The following is a 25138-nucleotide window of genomic DNA, read 5'->3' as shown; positions in this document are numbered from 1 at the left end:
TGTATTTGTATTTAAATTTTCTTAATGGTTTTAGTGATGTCAAATAGTTAAAAACATACTTTTCATTCAGAATTTTTCTGATTTTTTAAAAAAACATGTTATTTTATGCAACAGTATTTTATGATGAGTATATTTTTGAAACCACATTATTAATATAAAGATTATAGGAATTATTGACTTATCAAAGTTCAAATAAGTTTAATAAAGTGATTAGTTCACTAACATATGTATTTTTGAACATTCGATTGTTACATTCTTTCTCTATTTACAGTATTTTAGCTCAAACTAATATTTTTCAATGTACAGAAGGATGATCAATCAGCTTGTTAGATTCTCTCCTACACATATTTTTCCTTTAATAAAAAACAGAGCAGGTGGTATTTAAATGTCAAATTATTCATACAGTATTAAGATTCAGGTTTAGAAATGCCTAGTTAACAGAAAACTCTTATAATTCCCACATTGACTATGCCTCATCCTAGCAATACATATGCTGAGTTTCTGTATATAGTCTTTAAATTTAATACCTCAGTGCCATGTACTCTATAACAAGAATCAGTGATGGTTTCCACAGCAACTCTCTCTGGCTTCATTACTCTTAGAAATGCAAAAGTTAACACTGTACTGAAAAATGGTATTTGCAAATGAGGTAGCAAGCGAGTAATAGCTGTGTGAAAACCAAGAATTTTTTATTTATGTAATTAAAAAAAAATTCTTAGCTCCTAAAGTATGATTCCATTTTTAATGACCACCAAATATGTACAAGAAGACACTATACAAAATATCAAGTTATAAACCTAGGTATACACAGAATAACCAAAAGAATTGGCTAATTTTTTTTCCTAAAGGGCCATCCACATTCACATGAAGTGAAATATGGTTGATTAGCAGCCAAATGACTATTCCCTTTTGTGTCTAGGGTCCCCAAGACGACCCCCAGATTAGGTGATTCACTAGGAAGATTCACAAAGTTCATCATATAGGGATATTCAGGGAATGAATATCTTACATTGTAATAAGTACCTTCATTGTAAGGTATCTTACAAGAAAGTTTATAAAGTGAAATCAGCAAAGGGAAAAGGCATTTATGGTAATGTCCAGAGGAAACCAGCATAAACTTTCAAGAGTCCTTGCCCAAAGGGGTCAGAAGGCAAACTTTATTTCTCCAGCAATGAATTTTGGCAACATGGATAAAATGTTGTCTACCAGGGAAGTACAGTAAAGACTCAAGGCTCAAGGATTTTATTGGAATCACATATACATCTTCTATCTGGCATATACCAGAATCTGAGATTCCCACAACAAAAGCAAATGTTCAGCATAAGCCATATCATTTGTAGTAAATCTAGGTGCAGTGAGCCACTTGTGTCACTTAGGGAAATTTCTTTTCAGTTTCCTGAACTGTGACCATTCCAATTCCCAGATACCTGCCAAGGGCCAAACTTGCCGACAGGCCTTCCTCAAGGGTAGCAGTCTCAAGCCTGCTATATTATCTCTTTTCTGTATATTCCTAAATAACATACACATATGCAGATATACCACTACACTTTTTTGAAGGCCCCAGTGCTAATACTTTTTTGAGAAATTAAAATGCCATTTTCTATTTGGCCATGGCTATAGTCAAAGACACTTATAGTACTCAATAGTTATTTTCATAAAATACAAAAGCAGTTATAATATATCCATAAAATCCAGGGCAGTTTTTTAACACCTTGCTGTGAACATTTAAAATTCTTAATACCTGCTGTGAGACAGTCCTTACTTTAGGAGTCCTATCGGCAAATGATTGCAACTTGTTTTGCATATGGAATGAGGATGGGGTGGATAATAGCCTTATGCAACCATCTGAATTCATTTTATCTATGCACTGTTTCTGCATAGGTGAGAACAGATCAGAGAGCCCACAATCATGGTACTAATATAAGTATTTTGTTAATGTCCTAGATGTTTCCTTTTATGTATATAGGATCCAGTCCTATGAGACTGAGTCCTGTGAGATAGTGTGGAACTTATCACCATATCTGCTAGAAAGTATGTATGAAAAGTTATGTGTTCTGAAAAGTTAACTAATGTATATGCTCAGTTTTGCTAGATAATTTTTTAACTAGGATCATAGATTTCTTAGAGCTATACTAATTTAGAGAGAGAATTTCTTAAAATATCCCAGTATGCAATGTGGGCAGAAGTTGACAGATTATTGACTGTGTACAAACTCTTTTGAGTCATCTAAGCCCAGTAAATTTTATCCTGATGCAGGATAAAATGTTACTAGTTGAACAGTCTTTTCCTCCATAACTGCAAAAGAATAGCAGTAAAAATTTTCTCCTCTTCAATCAGAGATCAACTTTGTAATTTCTGTGATAAAGCTAAAAGTAGACAAATTTGACTTTTGTCTCACTTTGTTTCTAAAATTAAAAAAGAGTGAATTTAAATCATCCTGTTTGGATGGATACTATAACAATATGCACTGATTTTCTTCTTGGATATAACTTCCTCTTAAATTTTTAAAAGGTAATAGTTATTCCTAAAACCAAAATGCACAAGACTTTATAATTGATGTTACAGCCGAACAAATATTCGGTTGTTTGCTCAATTCAGACTTAATTTCATAGTTATTTTAACACATTGTGTAATATATTTTTACAGAGTTAAGAAGGTATCAGCTATATTCACAATTTTGTCCTTATAAAACAATGCTTTAGTTGTCTATTTTCTCCCTCACTCTATCAAATTTAAGTGCCTTAAGAAGAGAATTTGTTGTACAAATTTAAAAGGTGGAGCATGAGAAAAGAAGAAAAGAGGAACTTATTATACTCTGCAATGACTTTTCTAGTACACTCTGTCCTTGAGTAGTCTGGAAACATAATGAAAAATATTGCTGACTTCTAGGTTCCTTTTTTGAATCGGAAATTCCGCTTCAGATCATTAAGATATTATTCTAAAATGAAACATGTATTGAATTAGTGCCTATAAGATACTAGGCCAGTTTCATAGGGAATTCCCTGGCAGTCCACTGGGTAGGACTTGGTGATTTCACTGCCGTAGTACTCAGTCGCTCAGTCATGTCTGACTGTGTGATCACATGGACTGTAGTCCACCAGGCTCCTCTGCCCATGGGATTTCCTAGGCAAGAATCCTGGAGCGGGTTGCCATTTCCTTCTCCATCACTGCCGTAGACCCAGGTTCAATTCCTGGTCAGGGAACTAAGATCTCACAAGACATATAGCGTGGCTGGAAAAAGAAAAGGCAGTTTCATAAAAGTCACCTAATTTATTTTCATACCTGCCAGATGAAATATACTTTTATCATTTTATGGATGAGATAAGTGAGGTTATCTCACTTATCAGAAAGGTAAAAGTTTGCCTAAAGTATAAAGAACTAGAGTTGGGATTGGAACCCAGGTATTCTTTCTACCAAAGAAATAGCTTAGTAGAATTCTTGAGGTGACAAGAATGTTCCATTTTATTTAGTTTAACTCCCTTATTCTATGTGTAGGTAAATCAGGGCTCTGAATAGCCCAAAGATAAAAGCTGCTGCTGCTGCTAAGTCGCTTCAGTCGTGTATGACTCTGGGCAATCCTATGGACAGCAGCCCACCAGGCTCCTCCGTCCACAGGATTCTCTAGGCAAGAATACTGGAGTGGGTTGCCATTTCCTTCTCCAAGATAAAAGCCAGTTAGTGGCAAAGCAAGAAATAGAATCTAGTTCAGTGGTTTTTTCATTACTCCTTCATTTGGCTTCAGTGATTCTTCATGATCTTGGCTTTATTTCTGAATTACTCATGTTTCCTTTTTTTTTAAATTGGCTTAAAAAACATATAATTCTCATGAAACTCTTTAAAAAGGGGATGCTAGAATGCTTGGATTTATATCTTCATTCTTTTTCTTTTTAAAATTTATTTTAATGGGAGTATAATTGCTTTGGCCACCTCATGCGAAGAGTTGACTCATTGGAAAAGACCCTGATGCTGGGAGGGATTGGGGGCAGGAGGAGAAGGGGACGACAGAGGATGAGATAGCTGGATGGCATCACTGACTCAATGGACATGAGTTTGAGTGAACTCTGGGAGTTGGTGATGGACAGGGAGGCCTGGCATGCTGCGATTCATGGGGTCGCAAAGAGTCGGACACGACTGAGCGACTGAACTGAACTGACTGAATTGCTTTACAATGTTGTGTTAGGTTCTGCTGTACAACAGCATGAATCAGCTGTATATGTACATGTATCACTACCCTCTACTCATCTTTCCTTCTAAATCTCTTTGGCTCGATCTTCTTTTTTTGCACATCTTTCATTGGTGGGCACATCCTCTGTATAACTTTTAATACTGGCTATAAAGAAAGAAAGTGAAGTCACTCAGTCGTATCTGACTCTTTGTGACCCCGTGAACTGTAGCCTACCAGGTTCCTCCATCCATGAAATTTTCCAGGCAAGAGTACTGGAGTGGGTTGCCATTTCCTTCTCCAGGGGATCTTCCCAATGCAGGGATCGAACCCAGGTCTCCCTCATTGCGGGCAGACCATCTGAGCCACCAGGGAAGCTTAATACTAGCTATACGTGACTCGTAAGTTGCATAATTTTGTATCCAACTTCCTGAGATCTCCACTAGGAGGTCTAATGAAAAGTGAAAGTGAAGTCCCTCAGTCGTGTCCGACTCTGCGACCGCATGGACTGTAGCCTATCAGGCTCCTCCATCCATGGTATTTTCCAGACAAGAGTGCTGGAGTGGATTGCCATTTCCTTCTCCAGGGGATCTTCCCGACACAGGAATCGAACCCGGGTCTCCGGCATTGCAGGCAGATGCTTTACTGTATGAGCCACCAGGGAAGCCCAAAGGTCTAATAAATATCTCAAATTCAACCTGTCTAAAACTGACAGATTTTTGTTTTCCTTAGCAAATCTGTTCCTCTCACCATCTTTCCCATCTCATTTGATGGCAGCATCATCCTTTCAGTTACTTTCAGCTACTCAGGCCAAAACACCCCGAAGTTCTCAATCTGTATTTGATGCATAGGAAAACCATATTGCCTCTATCTTTAGAATATGCACAGAATTCAGCTACTTCTTACCACCTCCACTGATACTGCTCTCTTTTGAGTCACTAGAGTGGTTCTTTAAAAAACATTGTCAGATCTTGTTACTCCTTTCAGAACCTTGCAGTGACCCCCATTTTGTTCAGAGTAAAAAATTAAAAACCTTACAAAGAAAGGTTTTGCCAGGAATGATGGATGACAACATTTTTAGAAGGTCATGTTTGTTGCTAAGTTTCTTTCTCACTAGAAGTGAACACTGTGGAGGCAGGAATCTTTGTCTTACTTTGGTTTTTCTACTATACCCCAAGCACATCTGTGCCTAGCATATAGATGGTATTGAATCAGTGTTTATTGAATTTAAGTCCATGCATTTGTTAGGTATTTATTAAGCTCATAGTATATGAGCAGTGCTAGATATAGCAAATCAGTTGCAGCCTCTGCCTTCATGAAGCTTTCATGAAATAGATGCCCACTCTCAGAGATACCAGTTCAGTTGGTCTTCTGTATATTCCAATTATATGTATATTTTTTAAATTATTTCAGATGATTTTCATGCACATCATATATTGAAAGCTTATGTGTGTGTACCTCACTGCAGAAGTAGATTTATTCTTAAGAATATATCATTAGGAAACTCAGAAATAACTTGGTCTCTAAAGGTTGAAAAAGAATCCTAAGCAGGAAATATTAGAGGATAAACATCCAGTAAACACTTTAGGGAGCACATACTGCACAAAGCCCTCTTTCATGTTAAATGATCCCAGTTTCCAATAACCTTACCACTTAGATCCAGCGGTTTAATGGGGTTAAACTGTCTCTTTTCCAAATCTAGCTCTTTACAGCTGCTTTCACATTTTTTGCCCTATCACATATTTTGTGCTATCCTGGCCTGAAGAAAGATGTAGGAGTCAAGAGAATCAAGTTATTTTCCCAACAATGAAACTGAGTTGATAGTCTCACTGGAGCTCAGGTTCCGTATTTTTATTTCTTTTAAAAAAAAGTTTCCTTATCTTTAAAATGAAGCTTTAGACTAAATTAAACTCCCTCTAGCTGCAGTATTCTAGAATTCTGATTTTACTTTCTATATCTACATATGTTAGAATTGATAATAGTTAAAGAAACAATCAGAGAAGGCAATGGCACCCCACTCCAGTACTCTTGCCTGGAAAATCCCATGGGTGGAGGAGCATGGTGGGCTGCAGTCCATGGGGTTGCTAAGAGTCAGACACGACTGAGCGACTTCACTTTCACTTTTCACTTTCGCGCATTGGAGAAGAAAATGGCAACCCACTCCAGTGTTCTTGCCTGGAGAATCCCAGGGACGGGGGAGCCTGGTGGGCTGCCATCTTTGGAGTTGCACAGAGTCAGACACGACTAAAGCGACATAGCAGCAGCAGCAGCAAAGAAACAATGCATATCAGAATTTGATACAGTTTTGAAGGAAGAGTTCATCATTTTTCTCATTATAGAAGTCTTTGGTGTTTCCAGGTTAACATACTATAAATAAAATTCTTCCATTTAAAACATCAGTCAGTTCAGTTCAGTTCAGTCTCTCAGTCGTGTCCGACTCTTTGCGACCCCATGAACCGCAGCATGCCAGGCCTCCCTGTCTATCACCAACTCCCAGAGCCTACCCAAACTCATGTAAAGGATATGACAGATACCCATCATTAATATGGCTTACTGTGGGAGTGTGGGCTACCTATCATAATCTCTGGGGGAAAAGAAGGTGTGATGTGGAAGTGAGGAGGACGCGTATAGAATTTCAGTTTCCCAAATGATTCTAATATCTATCATCACAACCCCCTACCACTACTTCCCACTTGAGAAACACTGTTCTGAGGATTAAACGAATAAACATACTCATTAACTAATTCAGAACCATCACTGTATTTGCATTCCAAGTAAGGAACTGTTTTATTTAGGTGTCTGTATTCTTTTTTCACTTCATTGCATATTACCTGAATTCAAAAGATTTATTTGTAGTACATCACTATCTACCATTCTGAACATCATGAAGGGGAGAATAACTGACACATTACATTGAACAGTTCATGAAACCTCTATTCTAAATGAAGATGTCTACTTCAAATAAGGTATTTCTTAAGAATCTAAACAAAATTAGAATATAATCATTTTATAAATAATTGTGGTATTTTTCAAGTGGATGGGGTGTCTTTGAATACCTTGTATTCTCTATTTTTTACTCCAAGTAGGATAAAGAAATGTGCAGATATTTTTTAAGATAAAATTGCAGTCTTCTATAAGGTTCCTGACAGTAACCTGAAGTTAAAGTATATACCCTTAAGTCAGAGTCCTGGTTTGCTATTATAGCTCTGCCACTTACTAGCTCTGTAATCTTGAGCAAATTGCTTAATCCCTGTAGGTCTTAATTACATCAGGTATAAAATGAGGGCAATCATACTTAGCTGTTATAGTTTGGATTTTATGAGCCAGTGCATGTAAAGTGTTTGGCACAGTGCCCAACTTCTAATAAGCCATTGTGTCAAAAGTAGGAACTAGAGAGGGTGGTAGTTCACATGTTTTTTTTTTTTAACATATAACCTCTTATAATCTGTACTAATACAAGCTTTGCAAAAATGAGGTTTTTTAGTCACTACTATGAGTTGATGCCAAACCTTCAACTTTCAAATAGTCTTTGGTTACTTGACACAAGTACTAGTTTTCCTCTGTTATGATGGTGATTTTAGTTTATTATTTATACTAAAATTGTTTTTTAATCTGTCACTAGCAGAAAAAAAAAACAAAAACTTCTCCTTAATGTAGTAAATAGCATTGCAAATAGTGTTTCCCAAGCTTTCACGTATAGATGAATTGTTTAGAGACAGAAGCTCAGATTTTCAGGCCAGTACCATTATCACCTTTGAAGTAAGCCCCAGGAATCTGCATTGTTATCTTCTGCTTCCTAGTAGATGAAAGTGATCCCTGGAACCACACTTTGAGAAACGTTTGTTTACAGAACAGCTGTGAGTGGCAGTCAGAAGACTATGATGATGAACCTAGTGTTGCCATAAATTTCTAGCTCTGCATCCTCTTTTAACTTCTGTTTTGAGAACGTGAGAATCTGTGTCGAGGACATTGAACTTTTTCAAAGTCAGAATATAATAAAGTAAGAAGTTCTATACATTTGGAGTGTAATAAAGAGTAAAATGCATGGAGCTGGGATTTGTAAGACTACGTTTCTAGTCTAGTTCTGCTGCTTTCTGGTGTGATGATTGGGTAAGGCATATAATATCTCTGAATCTTAGTCTCTCTGTATTTATTAACAGAATATAGGTAATACTGTATTCATCAAGAATGTCATATTGGATTAGGATGTAAGCGCCAAGAAATCAGAGACTTGTTTTCGTTCACTGTTGTGCATCCAGCACCTAGAATAGTACCTGGCACATAGTAGGTACTCAATACACTATTGTCAGATGGGTGAACTGTCTTATTTAAAGTGATCTAATAAATCCTGGAACTGCAAACACAAAAATGACACAGTATCTTCCCTCCGGAAGTTCACAGGCTGGGTGAGACATACATGCACGAATACTGCAGCGTAGTTAAATGAGTGAGTGCATGGTGAAGATCACCTGAGGTAATGTCATGATACACAGTGCACGTTATAGGGGCTGCTGGCACTTGTAGAGAACCAAGAAAGAATGCAGGTTCAGAAATGTATCTATTAACCCTTTAAAGCATTTCTTCAAAATTTATGGTCAGTTTGAAGTTAAGGCCCTGATAATCCAGACAATGGTGTTTGTGTTTAGTGAAGGTGGGAGCATGAAATTGGGCACACAACAGGAAAATGGGATTAAAATGAAAGTGCACGTGCTCACACACATGTAGCTATATGCATACATATGTGTGTGTTTGATGGGGAAAAGAGCAGTGGAAATGAGTGAACACAGTTCCATAGGACAATGGAGAAAAGGTAATAATGAAAGAAAATAGTAAGGAGGCATAGGTATAGCTATTCATTCTAAAATCATCCCTTAATAGTACCCATTTTAATTTTTCAGTACTCATATTAATAATAGGGTGAGAACTGGGAGTTAGGTCGGAATAGAGAGTTAGAGGAGAAGAGTGTTTAAACAAAACAGAAAGTAGACCTAGGTCTCCAATGACTGGTACTTTATTTTATTGATTACCTGATTTATAACATCTTCACTTATTTGGAGTTTTTTTCTTTGTTTTTAAGGCTGGAGGCCAATCAACTAATTATAAAATCTTCACAATATAGAAAGTGGAAACTGCTTTTAAACCAACCTAAATCATTTTTGTACTATTGCATAATAGCAGAATTATGCTTAAAAGTCACCCACTAGTGAAAGAAAAGTGGTTTCCTATGCTATGAAAGGCAGTGTGGGTTTTTATCATCATTTTTAGACTGCTTTTTTGATCATCTCTTTAAAAAATGTGCATACTGATATCTTTCATATGCTGCTTTTTCTATTTAAATTACAAGTTTAAATTTGTTTCTAAGACAAAAGTTTATAATATGGGATCCAAGGGGTCTCTCTTGAAGATGGGTAAACCTTCTGACATTGCTGGAAAAGTTCTGTAATTATGCACATTTTTCTGAAGAGGGGTCCATTTTTCTGGAGTGAAGGTAAAAGTCACTCAGTCATGTCCCATTCTTTGCCACATCAACAGTAGCTCCAAAGTTTATGACCAAAGCAAGATCTTAAAAGAACAGTTTTAATTCATTCACTTAAATAATTACCTTTTTTAAGGACTACTATGGAGACTGAAGTATGTAGTTAAAAGTATTTGCAAGTCATCACTACATATTTTTGTTTATATAATGATCTATCACATTAAAAAAAATACCTTTCAGAAGTATCTTGAATCTTAGAATGCGTGTCTTACCACATGGTCTGTTTTGCAGGTTCGATTCCCTTCTCACTTCAGTTCAGATCTCAAGGACCTTCTAAGGAACCTGCTGCAGGTAGACTTAACAAAGCGGTTTGGAAATCTAAAGAATGGTGTGAGTGACATAAAAACTCACAAGTGGTTTGCCACAACAGACTGGATTGCTATTTACCAGAGAAAGGTGAGCCTGTTCTTTCTTTAATTTAAAAGCTTTTTAAGTTACTATTTAAATTATATGTAGTAGAGGTATCTTCAACTTAGCACAAAGTTTTAATATTTTTTACCTTTTGAATTAATCTTATGTAGGACTTAAAGAACTTTTATAGGACTTCCTTGGTGGCTCAGTGGTAAAGAATATGCCTGCTAATGGGAGACAGTCCACTCCAATGTTCTTGCCTGGGAAATCCCATGGATAAAGAAGATTGGCCAAGTACAGTCTATTGGGGTTGCAAAAGAGTCAGATATGACTTAGCAACTAAACCACAAAGAACCTTAGAGCTCACAACTTAAATGAGTTTTCTCCTTGATAGAAGGGAAAGCGTATAGTCTGTATGATCATTTGGAAATATTTTCCTTGTCAAATTTTTCCTACCCATACCTTTTACTTTTCACATGCCATGGCAAGTACATATTAGTGTCCTAATAATCTGCACTTCAAAGCTGATGTAAAGTCACAGTAGTAAGACAATATGTAAACGAATATATCCACCTACCCAGAAGTACACAGCCAGATTTAATAACATTTAATTGTTGGATTCATTAAGATATTTTTCAATCATCATTACTTTACCTTTGGGATAAATTGAGACATTTAAGAAAACTTTTGCTATGCTGAATTACCTTTATCTCTCCTTTTCCTTCTTAAATGCCCAGTTAAAGATAATTTATATGAATGAAGTGTTTTCATCTTGAATATGTTAATTTTTTCTTTTTCTTTTCCTATAAAAGCAAAACATCTAATGTCTCTGAAATTTGCCATATCTAATAATGCCATGAAGCAAGCCATATGAGTGAATTTCCTTGGGAAAAAAAATGTAAATGCTCTAATTGTAAATAGTCGTTTTTCTAATTTATATTCTTATAAAATATTTTTTTAACACTTAAAAAAATTTTAATTCAGTAAATAAAAAACATAGCAAGACCAAAGTAAAGTGAGTCCAGTACAGCCTTTGTATCTCAAAGAGGGATTCAGATAATCTCTAACCATTAAATTCATTAAACATTGCTGTTAGCATTATTATCTCAACTGAATGTGTTATATAGTCAAGAACAAAGTCCAGAGCAACTTAAAATAGATTTTAGATGTAGTGAATAAATAATGTGCTTTCATGCTGTCATGTCTAGCTCTTTACCACCTCATGGACTCCAGTCTCCTCTCTCCATGGGATTTTCCAGGCAAGGATACTGGAGTGGGTTGCCATTTCCTCCTCCAGAAATAAACAAACATATCATATTTTCCCTAAATTTGCCAGCACCAATGTAGTGCCCTAAAATTTATAAAAGCAACACTGTAATGTCTCATTTTAATCTTTGAAGTAATTCTATGGGATAGGTGATGCCATTTTTCCCAATTAACTGATAAGAAAATCAGCTTAGAAAGGTTAAATGCTTTAAATTGTTTGAGCTGTTAAATAACATCTATATTAGCATCCCTGGTGGCTCAGTGGTAAAAGAATCCACCTGTCAATACAGAAGACACAGGTTTAATCCCTGGCTCGGGAACATCCCCTGGAGAAGAAAATGGCAGCTCACTTCAGTATTCTTGCCTGGGAAATCCCAAGGACCTTGGGGGGCTACATTCCTTGGATTTGCAAAGAGTTGGACTGGACTTAGCAACTAAATAACAACAACATATTTAATTCTGGATTCTTCAAATTCCCAATTCCAGGACCACATTAGTCCTTTCAGCTCAGTTCAGTTCAGTCACTCAATCGTGTCCGACTGTTTGTGACCCCATGAACCACAGTATGCCAGGCCTCCTTATCCAGCACCAACTCCCAGAGTTTACCCAACTCATGTCCATCGAGTCGGTAATGCCATCCAGCCATCTCATCCTCTGTCGTCCCCTTCTCCTCTTGCCCCGAATCCCTCCCAGCATCAGGGTCTTTTCAAATGAGTCAACTCTTCGCATCAGGTGGCCAAAGTATTGGAGTTTCAGCTTCAACATCAGTCCTTCCAATGAACACCCAGGACTGATTTCCTTTAGGTTGGACTGGTTGGACTCCTTGCAGTCCAAGGGACTCCTAAGAGTCTTCTCAACACCACAGTTCAAAAACATCAAATCTTCGGCGCTCAGCTTTCTTCACAGTCCAACTCTCACATCCATACATGACTACTGGAAAAACCATAGCCTTGACTAGATGAACCTTTGTTGGCAAAGTAATGTCTCTGCTTTTTAATATGCTGTCTAGGTTGGTCATAACTTTCCTTCCAAGAAGTAAGTGTCTTTTAATTTCATGGCTGCAATCACCATCTGCAGTAATTTTGGAGCTTAAAAAAATAAAGTAAGCCACAGTTTCCACTTTTTCCCCATCTATTTGCCATAAAGTGATGGGACCGGAAGTGATGGGATCTTCGTTTTCTGAATGTTGAACTTTAAGTCAACTTTTTCACTCTCCTCCTTCACTTTCATCAAGAGGCTCTTTAGTTCTTCACTTTCTGCCATAAGGGTGGTGTCATCTGCATATCTGAGATTATTGAGATTTCTCCTGGCAATCTTGATTCCAGCGTGTGCTTCATCCAGCCCAGCGTTTCTCATGATGTACTTTGCATATAAATAAGCAGGGTGACAATATACAGCCTTAATGTACTCCTTTTCCTATTTGAAACCAGTCTGTTGTTCCATGTCCAGTTCTAACTGTTGCTTCCTGACCTGCACACAGGTTTCTCAAGAGGCAGGTCAGGTGGTCTGGTATTCCCATCTCTTTCAGAATTTTCCACAGTTTATTGTGATCCACACAGTCAAAGGCTTTGGCATTGTCAATAAAGCAGAAATAGATGTTTTTCTGGAACTCTCTTGCTTTTTCAATGATCCAGCAGATGTTGGCCATTTGATCTCTGGTTCCTCTGCCTTTTCTAAAACCACCTTGAACATCCGGAAGTTCATGATTCACATATTGCTGAAGCCTGGCTTGGAGAATTTTGAGCATTATTTTACTAGCGTGTGAGATGAGTGCAATTGTGCGGTAGTTTGAGCATTCTTTGGCATTGCCTTTCTTTGGGATTGGAATGAAAACTGACCTTTTCCAGTCCTGTGGCCACTGCTGAGTTTTCCAAATTTGCTTGCACATTGAGTGCAGCACTTTCACAGGATCATCTTTCAGGATTTGAAATAGCTCAACTGGAATTCCATCACCTCCACTAGCTTTGTTCCTAGTGATGCTTCATAAGGCCCACCTGACTGCACATTCCAGGATGTCTGGCTCTAGGTGAGTGATCACACCATCGTGATTATCTTGGTTGTGAAGATCTTTTTTTGTACAGTTCTTCTGTGTATTCTTGCCACCTCTTCTTAATATCTTCTGCTTCTGTTAGGTCCATACCATTTCTGTCCTTTATCGAGCCCATCTTTGCATGAAATGTTCCCTTGGTATCTCTAATTTTCTTGGAGATCTCTAGTCTTTCCCATTCTGTTGTTTTCCTCTATTTCTTTGCATTGATCACTGAGGAAGGCTTTCTTATCTCTTCTTGCTATTCTTTGGAACTCTGCATTCAGATGCTTATATCTTTCCTTTTCTCTTTTGCTTTTCGCTTCTCTTCTTTTCACAGCTATTTGTAAGGCCTGCCCAGACGGCCACTTTGCTTTTTTGCATTTCTTTTCCATGGGGATGGTCTTGATCCCTGTCTCCAAACCTCAGTCCATAGTTCATCAGGCACTCTATCTATCAGATCTAGTCCCTTAAATCTATTTCTAACTTCCACTGTATAATCATAAGGGATGATTTAGGTCATGCCTGAATGGTCTAGTGGTTTTCCCTACTTTCTTCAATTTAAGTCTGAATTTGGCAATAAGGAGTTCATCATCTGAGCCACAGTCAGCTCCCAGTCTTGTTTTTGCTGACTGTATAGAGCTTCTCCATCTTTGGCTGCAAAGAATATAATCAGTCTGATTTTGGTGTTGACCATCTGGTGATGTCCATGTGTAGAGTCTTCTCTTGTGTTGTTGGAAGAGGGTGTTTGCTATGACCAATGCGTTCTCTTGGCAAAACTCTATTAGCCTTTGCCCTGCTTCATTCCGTATTCCAAGGCCAAATTTGCCTGTTACCCCAGGTTTTTCTTGACTTCCTACTTTTGCATTCCAGTCCCCTATAATGAAAAGGACATCTTTTTGGGTGTTAGTTCTAAAAGTTCTTGTAGGTCTTCATAGAACCGTTCAACTTCAGCTTCTTCAGCGTTACTGGTTGGGGCATAGACTTGGATTACTGTGATATTGAATGGTTTGCCTTGGAAACGAACAGAGATCATTCTGTCATTTTTGAGATTGCATCCAAGTACTGTATTTCAGACTCTTTTGTTGACCATGATGGCTACTCCATTTCTTCTAAGGGATTCCTGCAGTAGTAGATATAATGATCATCTGAGTTAAATTCACCCATTGCAGTCCATTTTAGTTTGCTGATTCCTAGAATGTGACATTCACTCTTGCCATCTCCTGTTTGACCACTTCCAATTTGCCTTGATTCATGGACCTAACATTCCGGGTTCCTATGCAACATTATTCTTTACAGCATCGGACCTTGCTTCTATCACCAGTCACATCCACAACTGGGTATTGTTTTTGCTTTGGCTCCATCCCTTCAGTCTTTCTGGAGTTATTTCTCCACTGATCTCCAATAGCATATTGGGCACCTACCGACCTGGGGCATTCCTCTTTCAGTATCCTATCATTTTGCCTTTTCAGACTGCCTCAGAAGGCAGTAAAGTGTGAGCGTGAACTCTGGGGTTATGTAGACATTGATTTGAATCCCAAATCAGCCAACCATTAGGAGTGAGAGCTCAAGGAAATTACTTAACTACTTTAAAGCATCAGATTTCTCATCCTCAACATTTAGGTTAAAGTAGAGAATGCAAAAGAAGGTAGTTTGGAGAGAAAAAGTAAATAGATTGGCTCTATTTTTCTTGCTGGTTGAGGTGTGTTTCATACAGTTGTCATGAGGTAATTTGTTAAGTAAATAGATTTTAAATCATCATAATCCCATCATTCAGACAGTACCACTGTCAACAGTTGGCATATTTCTTCCTTTTATTTCTGTACTTTTCCTCACTACAGTCCATTCCCATGACTTTAGTAACCACCTTCAATAGTAAATCTGCATCCTTCAGGCCTTCACTTTCCCCTCAACTTCAGACTGTGCATGCATACATAGTCATGTCCAACTCTTTGCAACCCCGTGAACTATGTAGCCTGCTAAGCTCCTCTGTCCATGGGACTTTTTAGGCACACTGGAGTGGATTGCCATTCCAGCCTCCAGGGGATCTTGCCTACCCAGGGATCAAACCTGAGTCTCCTGCAGCTCTTGCATTGCAGGAAGATGCTTTACTCATTGAGCCATCAGGGAACCACCACATCATTTTATGTAGGTTTATAATGTGATTTTTTTCAATTTTCAAGATACTTATATATTTAATATGTGGAATTTTTATAAATATTTATGAAAAATACATATTTCAGTTTTCTCCAGTTTTATTGTAGTAAAGTACACATAACATAAAATTCAATATGCTAACCAAATGTAAGTGTTCTGTTCAGGGACATTAAGTACATTCATACTATTGTGCCACCATCACCGCCATCCATCTCCAGAACTTCCTCCTGCAGAACTGAAACTCTGTACCCAATAAGCAGTAATTCCTTTGTTTTGTTGGTCTTCCCAAAGATTTATTTTGTATTGGGGGATCTTAATTGGGATTACGTGTATTAATTAGAAGAAAACCAAAATCTTAAAAATTCTTCATAATGAACATGTTATATTTGTGCAGTTATTCAAACATTTTCTGTTATTTGGTAAGGTTTTAGAAACCTCTTACTTCATACAAGTCCAATTTCTTTCTCAAAGTTTTTCCTTAAATTTATATTTTGGTTGTTACTGTGAGTATGTTTCTTTCCCATTAAGAGTATGGGGGAGAAAACATTTCTATGTTTATTATGATTGGCCACCTTACTAAGTAAATTCTGTTATTGATTTCCTTAGATTTTACTGGAAGATCATCACAGTGGGTAGAGGTGTCATTTGTCTTCTTTTTAATATCTTTTATTTCCATTTTGTTATATGCTAGAATGTCTAGAACAATATTTCAAAATAGTGGGCCTGTTGAACAGTCTTATCTTGTTCTCTTTTGAATGGGAATGCTTTTTATGCTTTACCACCAGATATGATATTAGCCGTTTGTCTTGGATAAGTATTCTTGATCAGGTTAAGGAAATATCCTTGAGTGCCAGTATATTGTATTTTATCTTCTTTGACATGTTAGTATAAAGAGTTATATTGGTGAGATATCCTAACATTCCTGAAATGAATATCCTTTAATCATAGGGTATTATTATCTTAATATCTGCCTGAAATTAATTTGCTAAAGCTTTATTTAGGATTTTTACTTCCGTAGTCTTAAATTTTATCAACCTATAGTTTTTGTTTTTCTGGAGTTGAAATTATATAGATTCATAAAATTAAGTTGGAAATTTTCTATCTTCCTTTGGGAAATTTAAGAAAGATAGGAATTATATTTATACCTTGGAAATGAAAACAAATTAATTCTGTAGATATTGGCCTCTTCAAATTTTGCCTCTTATTGAGTTAATTTTAGAATTTTATATTTTCCTATAAAATCATTTATATACCTTTGTAATTATCGCTATATTATCTTTATGTTATAGTATTATTAATGCTATATTTAGATGAATTAATTAAATTTCCTTGAGGTTTGTCCTTATTAATATTCTAAAAATTTATGATGTATTTTGACTATTTTAAAACTTATATTTAGAAATAAACATTTCTGTTACTTAGCCAATATTTACTATTCTATACATACCGTGTATTTTAAACAATTACTCTTAAAAGGGGTAGAACTGCTACTGCTCATCCAAATGATGAATCTAGGTTAAACAGCCTGTCTGCTGAGAAGTAGCACAGTATAACTGGTTATTGTATTGGGCAAATTGATTAATAGTAAATCTTTATGATTAACAGAAATAAACTTGAGAATCTCTGAATAATTTACAAATAGAAATAATTCAGTACTTTAAAATAGCCATTTGTTTTAGTATCATGTCAGTGATAAGTATGTAGATAAGTACAAAAATAATAGTAAATTTGAATAGTTTTCATAGTCTGTAGACTTTGACCAAGTGCTCATGAACAACAAATAGTCAAAGTCATCTGGCAGAAAGACAGAAATGGAAGAAAATGGCCTGGACAGCTCACACTGTACAGTCATTTTCTAGAGATGATTGTCTCAGTAGGTGTGATCCTAAATTACTGCCTGGCTAGACATGAAGCGACTGTCTGCTTAGCTCATTCTTCTGTGTGGTGCAGACCTGCAGGCCCCCACACAGGGCACACAAGGCAACCAGTTAGACTTCCCATTCCTACTTATTTTTTACCTTATTTTTTTAGATGTCTTGTTTGTGTGTATCTTGTAATAATTTAGCCATGTGTGTAAATTATTTATAAATAAAAAACTGTATATTTATTGGTGATATATACTCAAAGATGTTCAGTTCAGTTCAGTCGCTCAGTTGTGCCCGACTCTTTGTGACCCCATGAATCGCAGCACACCAGGCCTCCCTGTCCATCACCAACTCCCGGAGTTCACCCAGACTCACGTCCATCGAGTCAGTGATGCCATCCAGCCATCTCATCCTCTGTCGTCCCCTTCTCCTCCTGCCCCCAATCCCTCCCAGCATCAGAGTCTTTTCCAATGAGTCAACTCTTCGCATGAGGTGGCCAAAGTACTGGAGTTTAAGCTTTAGCATCATTCCTTCCAAAGAAATCCCAGGGCTGATCTCCTTCAGAATGGACGGGCTGGATCTCCTTGCAGTCCAAGGGGCTCTCAAGAGTCTTCTCCAACACCACAGTCCAAAAGCATCAATTCTTCGGCACTCAGCCTTCTTCACAGTCCAACTCTCACATGACCACAGGAAAAACCATAGCCTTGACTAGACGAACCTTTGTTGGCAAAGTAATGTCTCTGCTTTTCAATATGCTATCTAGGTTGGTCATAACTTCCCTTCCAAGGAGTAAGCATCTTTTAATTTCATGGCTGCAGTCACCGTCCACAGTGATTTTGGAGCCCCAAAAAATAAAGTCTGACACTGTTTCCACTGTTTCCACATCTATTTCCCATGAAGTGGTGGGACCAGATGCCATGATCTTCATTTTCTGAATGTTGAGCTTTAAGCCAACTTTTTCACTCTCCTCTTTCACTTTCATCAAGAGGCTTTTGAGTTCCTCTTCACTTTCTGCCATAAGGGTGGTGTCATCTGCATATCTGAGGTTATTGATATTTCTCCCGGCAATCTTGATTCCAGCTTGTGCTTCTTCCAGTCCAGCGTTTCTCATGATGTACTCTGCATATAAGTTAAATAAGCAGGGTGACAATATACAGCCTTGACATACTCCTTTTCCTATTTGGAACCAGTCTGTTGTTCCATGTCCAGTTCTAACTGTTGCTTCCTGACCTGCATACAAATTTCTCAAGAGGCAAATCAGGTAAAAGATGTAAAGGCATATTAATCAAAACTCATTGAAAATCACTGGTATAAATATTAGAAACAGCTCTGGACTAAAAGTGAAGACTTATGAATTTGAAACCTACTTTAGCTACTTACTAGTCATATGAACTTGATCAACTTTCTGTTTTATAATCTGTAAAATGGGAATAAGGCTACCTGCCCTGCCTCTCTCATGGTGTTATTTTGAGAAAGAAATGAAACCACATGCATATAATTATTTATAAACATTATAGATGCTGTGTAAACTGTGATGTTATTTTTTCAGCTTTTAAAATCTTTTCCTCAGACATATTTAATGCACAACATAATCTTTATAAAGACTTATTTTAAATAATGGAAAGACATTTTATTTTTAGGATCCAAAGAGAAAAATGTTCAGAATTTAACACTTTTGTAATTCTAAAAGACTTTTTGTTCAAATTTCCCAGAAAGTTTGATAGCCCGATATTTTAAACAAAATAATCTTGGGAATAAAAATAAATAAATAAACAGGAAGGAATTAAGGAAAGGAGGATAGAAAAATAGACTTCAGAAATAAGAAACTGATAAAGGGAAACTAGAGTTCTGTAACTTTCAATTCGGTTCAGTTGCTCAGTTGTGTCCAACTCTTTGTGACCCCATGAACCACAATATGCCAGGCCTCCCTGTCCATCACCAACTCCCAGAGCTTGCTCAAACTCACATCCATCAAGTCAGTGATGCCATCCAACCATCTCATCCTCTGTAACCTTAAGTACCAGCATTTTGATGGCAGCAGTGAATTATCCTAGAAATCTCAAGTTTGTTGGCCTGTACCATATTTTGAATGAAAATGTTAAGATTAACAGCAAACCTATAGTTAGTTTCTTCTTTTAATGTTCTTATCATTTAGGGACTTAAAGGCATTTAAAGATTGCCACTGCATTAGTAATAATAAGAATTTATTTTCCTTAGTGTTTAGAAATTCTCAGGCCTTTCTTTTTCCTGTTTTTCCATGCAACCAAGCAACTAACTCACTTCTGACACTTCCTGTCTGGAGATACCAACTGCAAGTCCAGTTTGTGCTTCTAACTAACAAGCTATAGATCAAGATTCCCCCAAAACCTTGGGGTTCAATTAATTTGCTAAACTGGCTCACAGAACTGAGAAAAGTTGTTTACTGGGTGACCAGTTTATTATAAACGGTGTAACTCAATAATAGCCAGATGGGAGAGAGGCCTAGGACAAGGTGTGTAGAAAGGGGATCCTAGTTTCGTGCTCTGTCCAGGAATGCCATTCTCCCCAAGTCCCCACTGGTTCACCACCCCAGAAGCTCTCCAAAATCCAAACTCTTTCCTTTTGGGGTTTCATGAAGACCTCATTATATAGGCATGATTGACTCAATTACTGCCCTTTGGTGTGAGTGTTCAGTTGCTCAGTCATGTCTGACTCTTTGCTACCCCAAGGACTACAGTCCTCCAGACTCCTCTTTCCATGGGATTTCCCAGGCAAGAACACTGGAATGGGTTGCCATTTCCTCCTCCACTGGATCCTTTCAACCCAGGGATTGAACTGGTATCTCCTGTGTCTCATGTATTGGCAGACAAATTGTTTACCACTGAGCCACCAGGAGAGTCTAATTGAACTCAATCTCCAGTCCCTCTTCCCTCAGATCAGGTTGTGGTTTTGGTCACTCAGTCCTGTCCAACCAACTCTTTACGACCCCAAGGGCTGCAACACGCCAGGCTTCCCTGTCCTTCACTATCTCCCAGAGTTTGCTCAAATTCCTGTCCATTGAGTTGGTAAAGCCATCCAACCATCTCATCATCTGTCATCCCCTTCACCTCCTGCCTTCAGTTTTTCCCATCATCAAGGTCTTTTCCAATGAGTTGGCTCTTCGCATCAGGTGGCCAAAGTATTGAGCTTCAGCTTCAGCATCAGTCCTTCCAATGAATATTCAGGACTGATTTCCTCTAGGATTAACTGGTTTGATTTCCTTGCTGTCCAAGGGACTCTCAAGAGCCTTCTCCAGCACCCCAGTTTGAAAGAATCAATTCTTCAGCACTCAGCCTTCTTTATGGTCCAGCTCTCACATCAATACATGACTGCTGGAAAAACCATAGCTTTGACTAGATGGACCTATGTCATCAAAGTAATGTCTGCTTTTTCATACGCTATCCAGGTTTGTCATAGCTTTTCTTCCAAGGAGCAAGCGTCTTTTAATTTCATGGTTGCAGTCACTGTCCACAGTGATTTTGGAGCCCAATAAAATAAAGTCTGTCACTGTTTCCATTGTTTCCCCCATCTACTTGCCATGAAGTGATGGGACCAGATACCATGATTTTAGTTTTCTGAATGTTGAGTTTTAAGCCAGCTTTTTCACTCTCCTCTTTCATCTTCATCAAGAGGCTCTTTAGTTCCTCTTCACTTTCTGCCATAACGGTTGTGTCATCTGCATATCTGAGGTTGTTGATATTTCTCCCAGCAATCTTGATTCTAGCTTGTGCTTCATCCAGCATGGCATTTTGCATGATGTACTCTGCATATAAGTTAAATAAATAGGGTGACAATATACAACCTTGATGTACTCCTTCCCCAGGTCAGGTAGTAAACTGAAAGTTCCAACCTTCTAATCACAGTGTTGGGTACCCTGGCAACCAGCCACCCTACTTAAGTTACCTATAGGCTTTCCCAAAGACACCTCATTAACATAAAAAAGACACCTTTGCCATGCTCAACTCAGGAGATCCAAAGGCTTTAGGAGCTTGTGCCAAGAACTGACACTAAGACCAAATATATATATGTATTTCTTATAATAAATCATAGTATCACTCTTGTTTTCTCTGTTTCTCAATTATAGGTTGAAGCTCCATTCATACCAAAGTTCAGAGGCTCTGGAGATACCAGCAACTTTGATGACTATGAAGAAGAAGATATCCGTGTCTCTATAACAGAAAAATGTGGGAAAGAATTTTGTGAATTTTAGAGCAACAAGATGACATCGGAGCTCACACTCAGTCTTTGCACTCTGTTAAGAGATAAGGTAGAGCCGAGACCCTCCTTGTCAAAGCAGTTACCGAGTTCCTTCATTCCAGCGACTGAGTGAGGTCTCTATTCCCGTCATCCGTGTGTGCACTCTGCATCCACCTCTGTAACAAGGCACCGCTAAGCAAGCATTGTCTGTGCCATAACACAGAACTAGACACTCTCCTGCTTCCCTTTGGTTCGTCATTCTTCTCTTCTTCCACATCCATTCCGTCCTGTTTCATTTCCATTAATTTTTCTGCAAATAGTGCTCATTTTATTTTCTTGGTGTTTCAAATGGGCAGTGTTATGGCTATGTGACTTTGGAAGGGAAGGATAAATGTTGCTTTTAGTAACTCTTAACCAATATTTGTGTTGGTCAGTTGCTTGAGGATATGCTTTCTAATAATTATTTTTACTTTGAATAGCTCATACTCAGTTTTTGCCAAAATGCTGGACAGTTTTTAAAGATAGAATGTCTTTTCACCAAGGATATTTACACAAATAAAACATTAACTTTCCTAGAACTCACTAATGCAGAGTAGCTAGACCCAGCAGTTTGGATTCATACAGATCAGAAGCTCTGTGTCACTTCACTGCCTTTTCTGTCATCCTCCCTTTGAGTAAATACGTGACCAACCTGTGCAGTGTGACAGTCTCATTTGCAGGAAAAACTAATAACATGGATCATAATCATCCAGATTCTCTCACTTGGTACCAGCACTTATGTAGGTATCAAGAGAAGAGTTCTAAGATTTATAAACTTTAACTTTCCATAAGGATTTTAGACAGTATTTTAATAGAACATGACTAATGAAAGTGACAAATTTTTAAGTTTCTCAAAAAGTCCCCATTGTAAACTTTTTAAAGGAAGAGAAATGAACTAAAAAGAACATTGATGTGAACAAATACTCATCTAAGCCAAACAAATGGCTGGATTCTTGTAAATGATACAGAGGCACTTTTGTTTAGAGGTATTTTGTTTGTTTTGCTTTGCTTTGCTTTGTCACAGTTAAGAACAAAATTTGTTGCCAGGTGATTATGCTGGTGTACTGTATGTGTCAGCCTGAGATAGAGGCGCTGCTGCAACTTCAGCTTTCGTCCTGTGCCTCGGCAGTGAGGAAAGGGGACAAAACTGCCACAATTGTATTTTAATTTTGAGGTGTGGTATTTTTAGATATGTCATAATTTCTAGCTTCTTTCAGTAAATGGAATTATGATCATGCAAATACAATTTTAGTATTTGTTTTTTTATATAAATATTTTTTTGCCAGCTGACTTAATAACATTGCTATCATGTGGAAATTTCAAGCATTTTTGCCCATTTCGTTCACTGTTTGTTGAGAATCCATGGCTTAACTCAATTTTTAAATATTTTTTTTTCTTTGCTTTTAAATTTCCTGTCTGGTTTTATCTCTGTGTGTCAGTGACCTATCTTAAAACAACACACCAAAATAGTTGAAAATAAACTGTGTTCATTTTTATGATCAATTTACATGCATATAAGATGGGTTGTGTTTAATCAAATTGATCTTAATGTATATAAACACTCTGCTTCATTATCGGGGCAGGTAGGTCACCGATTCTACTTCTTTTCCTGTGTACCACACCTTTGTAAACCCTTTGAAGATGCTGAAGAAATGTGTCTGAGATGCTCTCTGCATCAGTCTGTACGTCTTTGGCTGTCGAGTGCTTCTGCATGGTCATGTCACCTAAAGCTGATGCTGATTTGTTGGTCCACGTATATTTAAAATGTGCAAGGAAAATAGGAAATACTTTGCTGTAGCAGATTTTATGTAATAAATATCATGTTAATAAATCTAAAACATCATTTGTATAAAATAATTTAGGTTTTTTGTATTTCATTTAGACCCAAGAACATGCTGATCATGTATTCAATATGTATGCTATAAATGCTATGGTACCTATGTTGTATATTATTGTAAAATTATTACATAATTTTAGTAAATCATGGGGTGGCGATTTGATTATTACATTTTTAGTTTTCAGTAATTAAAAAGATTTCTATGAATTCTTAAAAAAACAAAAAGAAAATCATTGAATTACTGTTACCTGGCACAAATTTGCTATAAAATCTGCCTGGGTGGATGACCCGTAGGCATGCATTGGTTTTGAGGGCTATTTAGCCATTCCATTGAACTTCCATTTGAAAGATATCAGCAAGCTTTGTCCCAATCCATCAAGGGAGTCTGTTTCCAACCACTCAAATACACTGAATTAGAATATCTTAGAATTATATAAAACTCCCAGTTTCAGCCACAATTTAGCCAAAAATAAGATATAAACTTGAATAAGAAATAAGTGGAATGAATCAGTATTTAATCTCAGATTACATTATTTGAAACAGAAGACATAGTAAGGAGATGACATTGTCAGGAAAGGAGCCATAGACTGAAAGTCAAGGCATCTGAGTGTTGAGCCTTGTCTGTCACTGTCAGCAGTGATCTTGGCCTCAGTTCTCTTATCTGTGAAATGGACGCGTTCCATTAGGCAGTTTCTAAGGTCCCTTCTAACTTCCCCATGTTTGATGATTTTTGACATTCTGAGGGGATAACATGCTTTGAAGTAAGTCTCAGTAAGCCGATATTCTAGGGCATCTTTCTTCTCCTTAATTCTTGCAGTGTTCTTACAGTTCTTTGAATATCATGAGAACCTCGTGTCTGTTCTGATTCCTTCCTCCTTCACTGATGCTAATTATCCAATTGATATCAAACTGTCAACCTACCAAAATGATATTGTGGCTTGTGGGCATTGCTGTCTTGTTCTGATATGTTCCTGTGGTGAGTGCCCATTGGCCTGAAAATACTCATTGTAAACCTAAAAAAATCATTTTTCTTTCCTACTGTTTTTTCTGCTTGTTGAAGAATCAAATGAAATAATGTATGTGAAAGCACCTTGTAAACTGTAACCTATCAATGTAAAATGTTAAGGTGTGTTGTTATTTCATTAATTACTTCTTTATTTAGAATGGAATTTCCTATGCACTCCTGTAGCTAGGAAATGCTGAAAACAACTGTGTTTTTTAATTAATAACTGCAAAATTAAAGTATCTTAAAAGGATAGAACAATTTGAGTCTTGGATTCTATTTAGTACCCTTATTTCCTGATTTATTTTCTGTGTATACTTCAGATGCTTATGGATTCCTAGTTCTTATGTATTTGGGTGAGAACAGAGCAATAAAGGGTCAAATGGCCACTAGCCTATTCTAACTGGGTGTTCACTGAGAAACTACTAGACTTATTCCATAGTCTTTAAAGTGTTTCTACTTTTTCCTAATACTATTAGTCTATATTACTCATAAAATAATGTTGAAAATATTCATATTCTAAAGATTAACACTAGAAAAGCCCTCACCCTTACTTGGTAATAATGAACTTTTATATATATATATATTTATATATATATATATATAAATATAAAAATATATTAAAAAAATTTATATATTTTTTTCCTTTAGAGGTGTTTTTGAGCTTCACCATTACCTCTT

At 37.1% G+C, this 25138-nt stretch overlaps 1 protein-coding gene across 2 annotated transcripts in view; it reads left to right on the top strand.

Annotated features, from left to right (window-relative positions):
• The window catches only part of PRKACB (protein kinase cAMP-activated catalytic subunit beta), a 144755-nt gene extending 120037 nt beyond the window's left edge, over positions 1-24718 (top strand). For both annotated transcript variants that reach the window (XM_070367779.1, XM_005887423.3), the window contains exons 9-10: positions 9930-10094; positions 21466-24718. In XM_070367779.1, the coding sequence (XP_070223880.1) occupies positions 9930-10094; positions 21466-21591 (291 nt within the window). In that variant the 3' untranslated portion in view covers positions 21592-24718. The remainder of the gene's footprint in view (positions 1-9929; positions 10095-21465) is intronic.
• Positions 24719-25138: the final 420 nt, after the last annotated feature.

Source organism: Bos mutus, chromosome 3 (genome assembly GCF_027580195.1).
Source record: "Bos mutus isolate GX-2022 chromosome 3, NWIPB_WYAK_1.1, whole genome shotgun sequence".
Lineage (NCBI taxonomy): Eukaryota > Metazoa > Chordata > Mammalia > Artiodactyla > Bovidae > Bos > Bos mutus.
The sequence above is the reverse complement of the archived record's forward strand: the minus strand, read 5'-3'. Positions and strand labels throughout refer to the sequence as shown.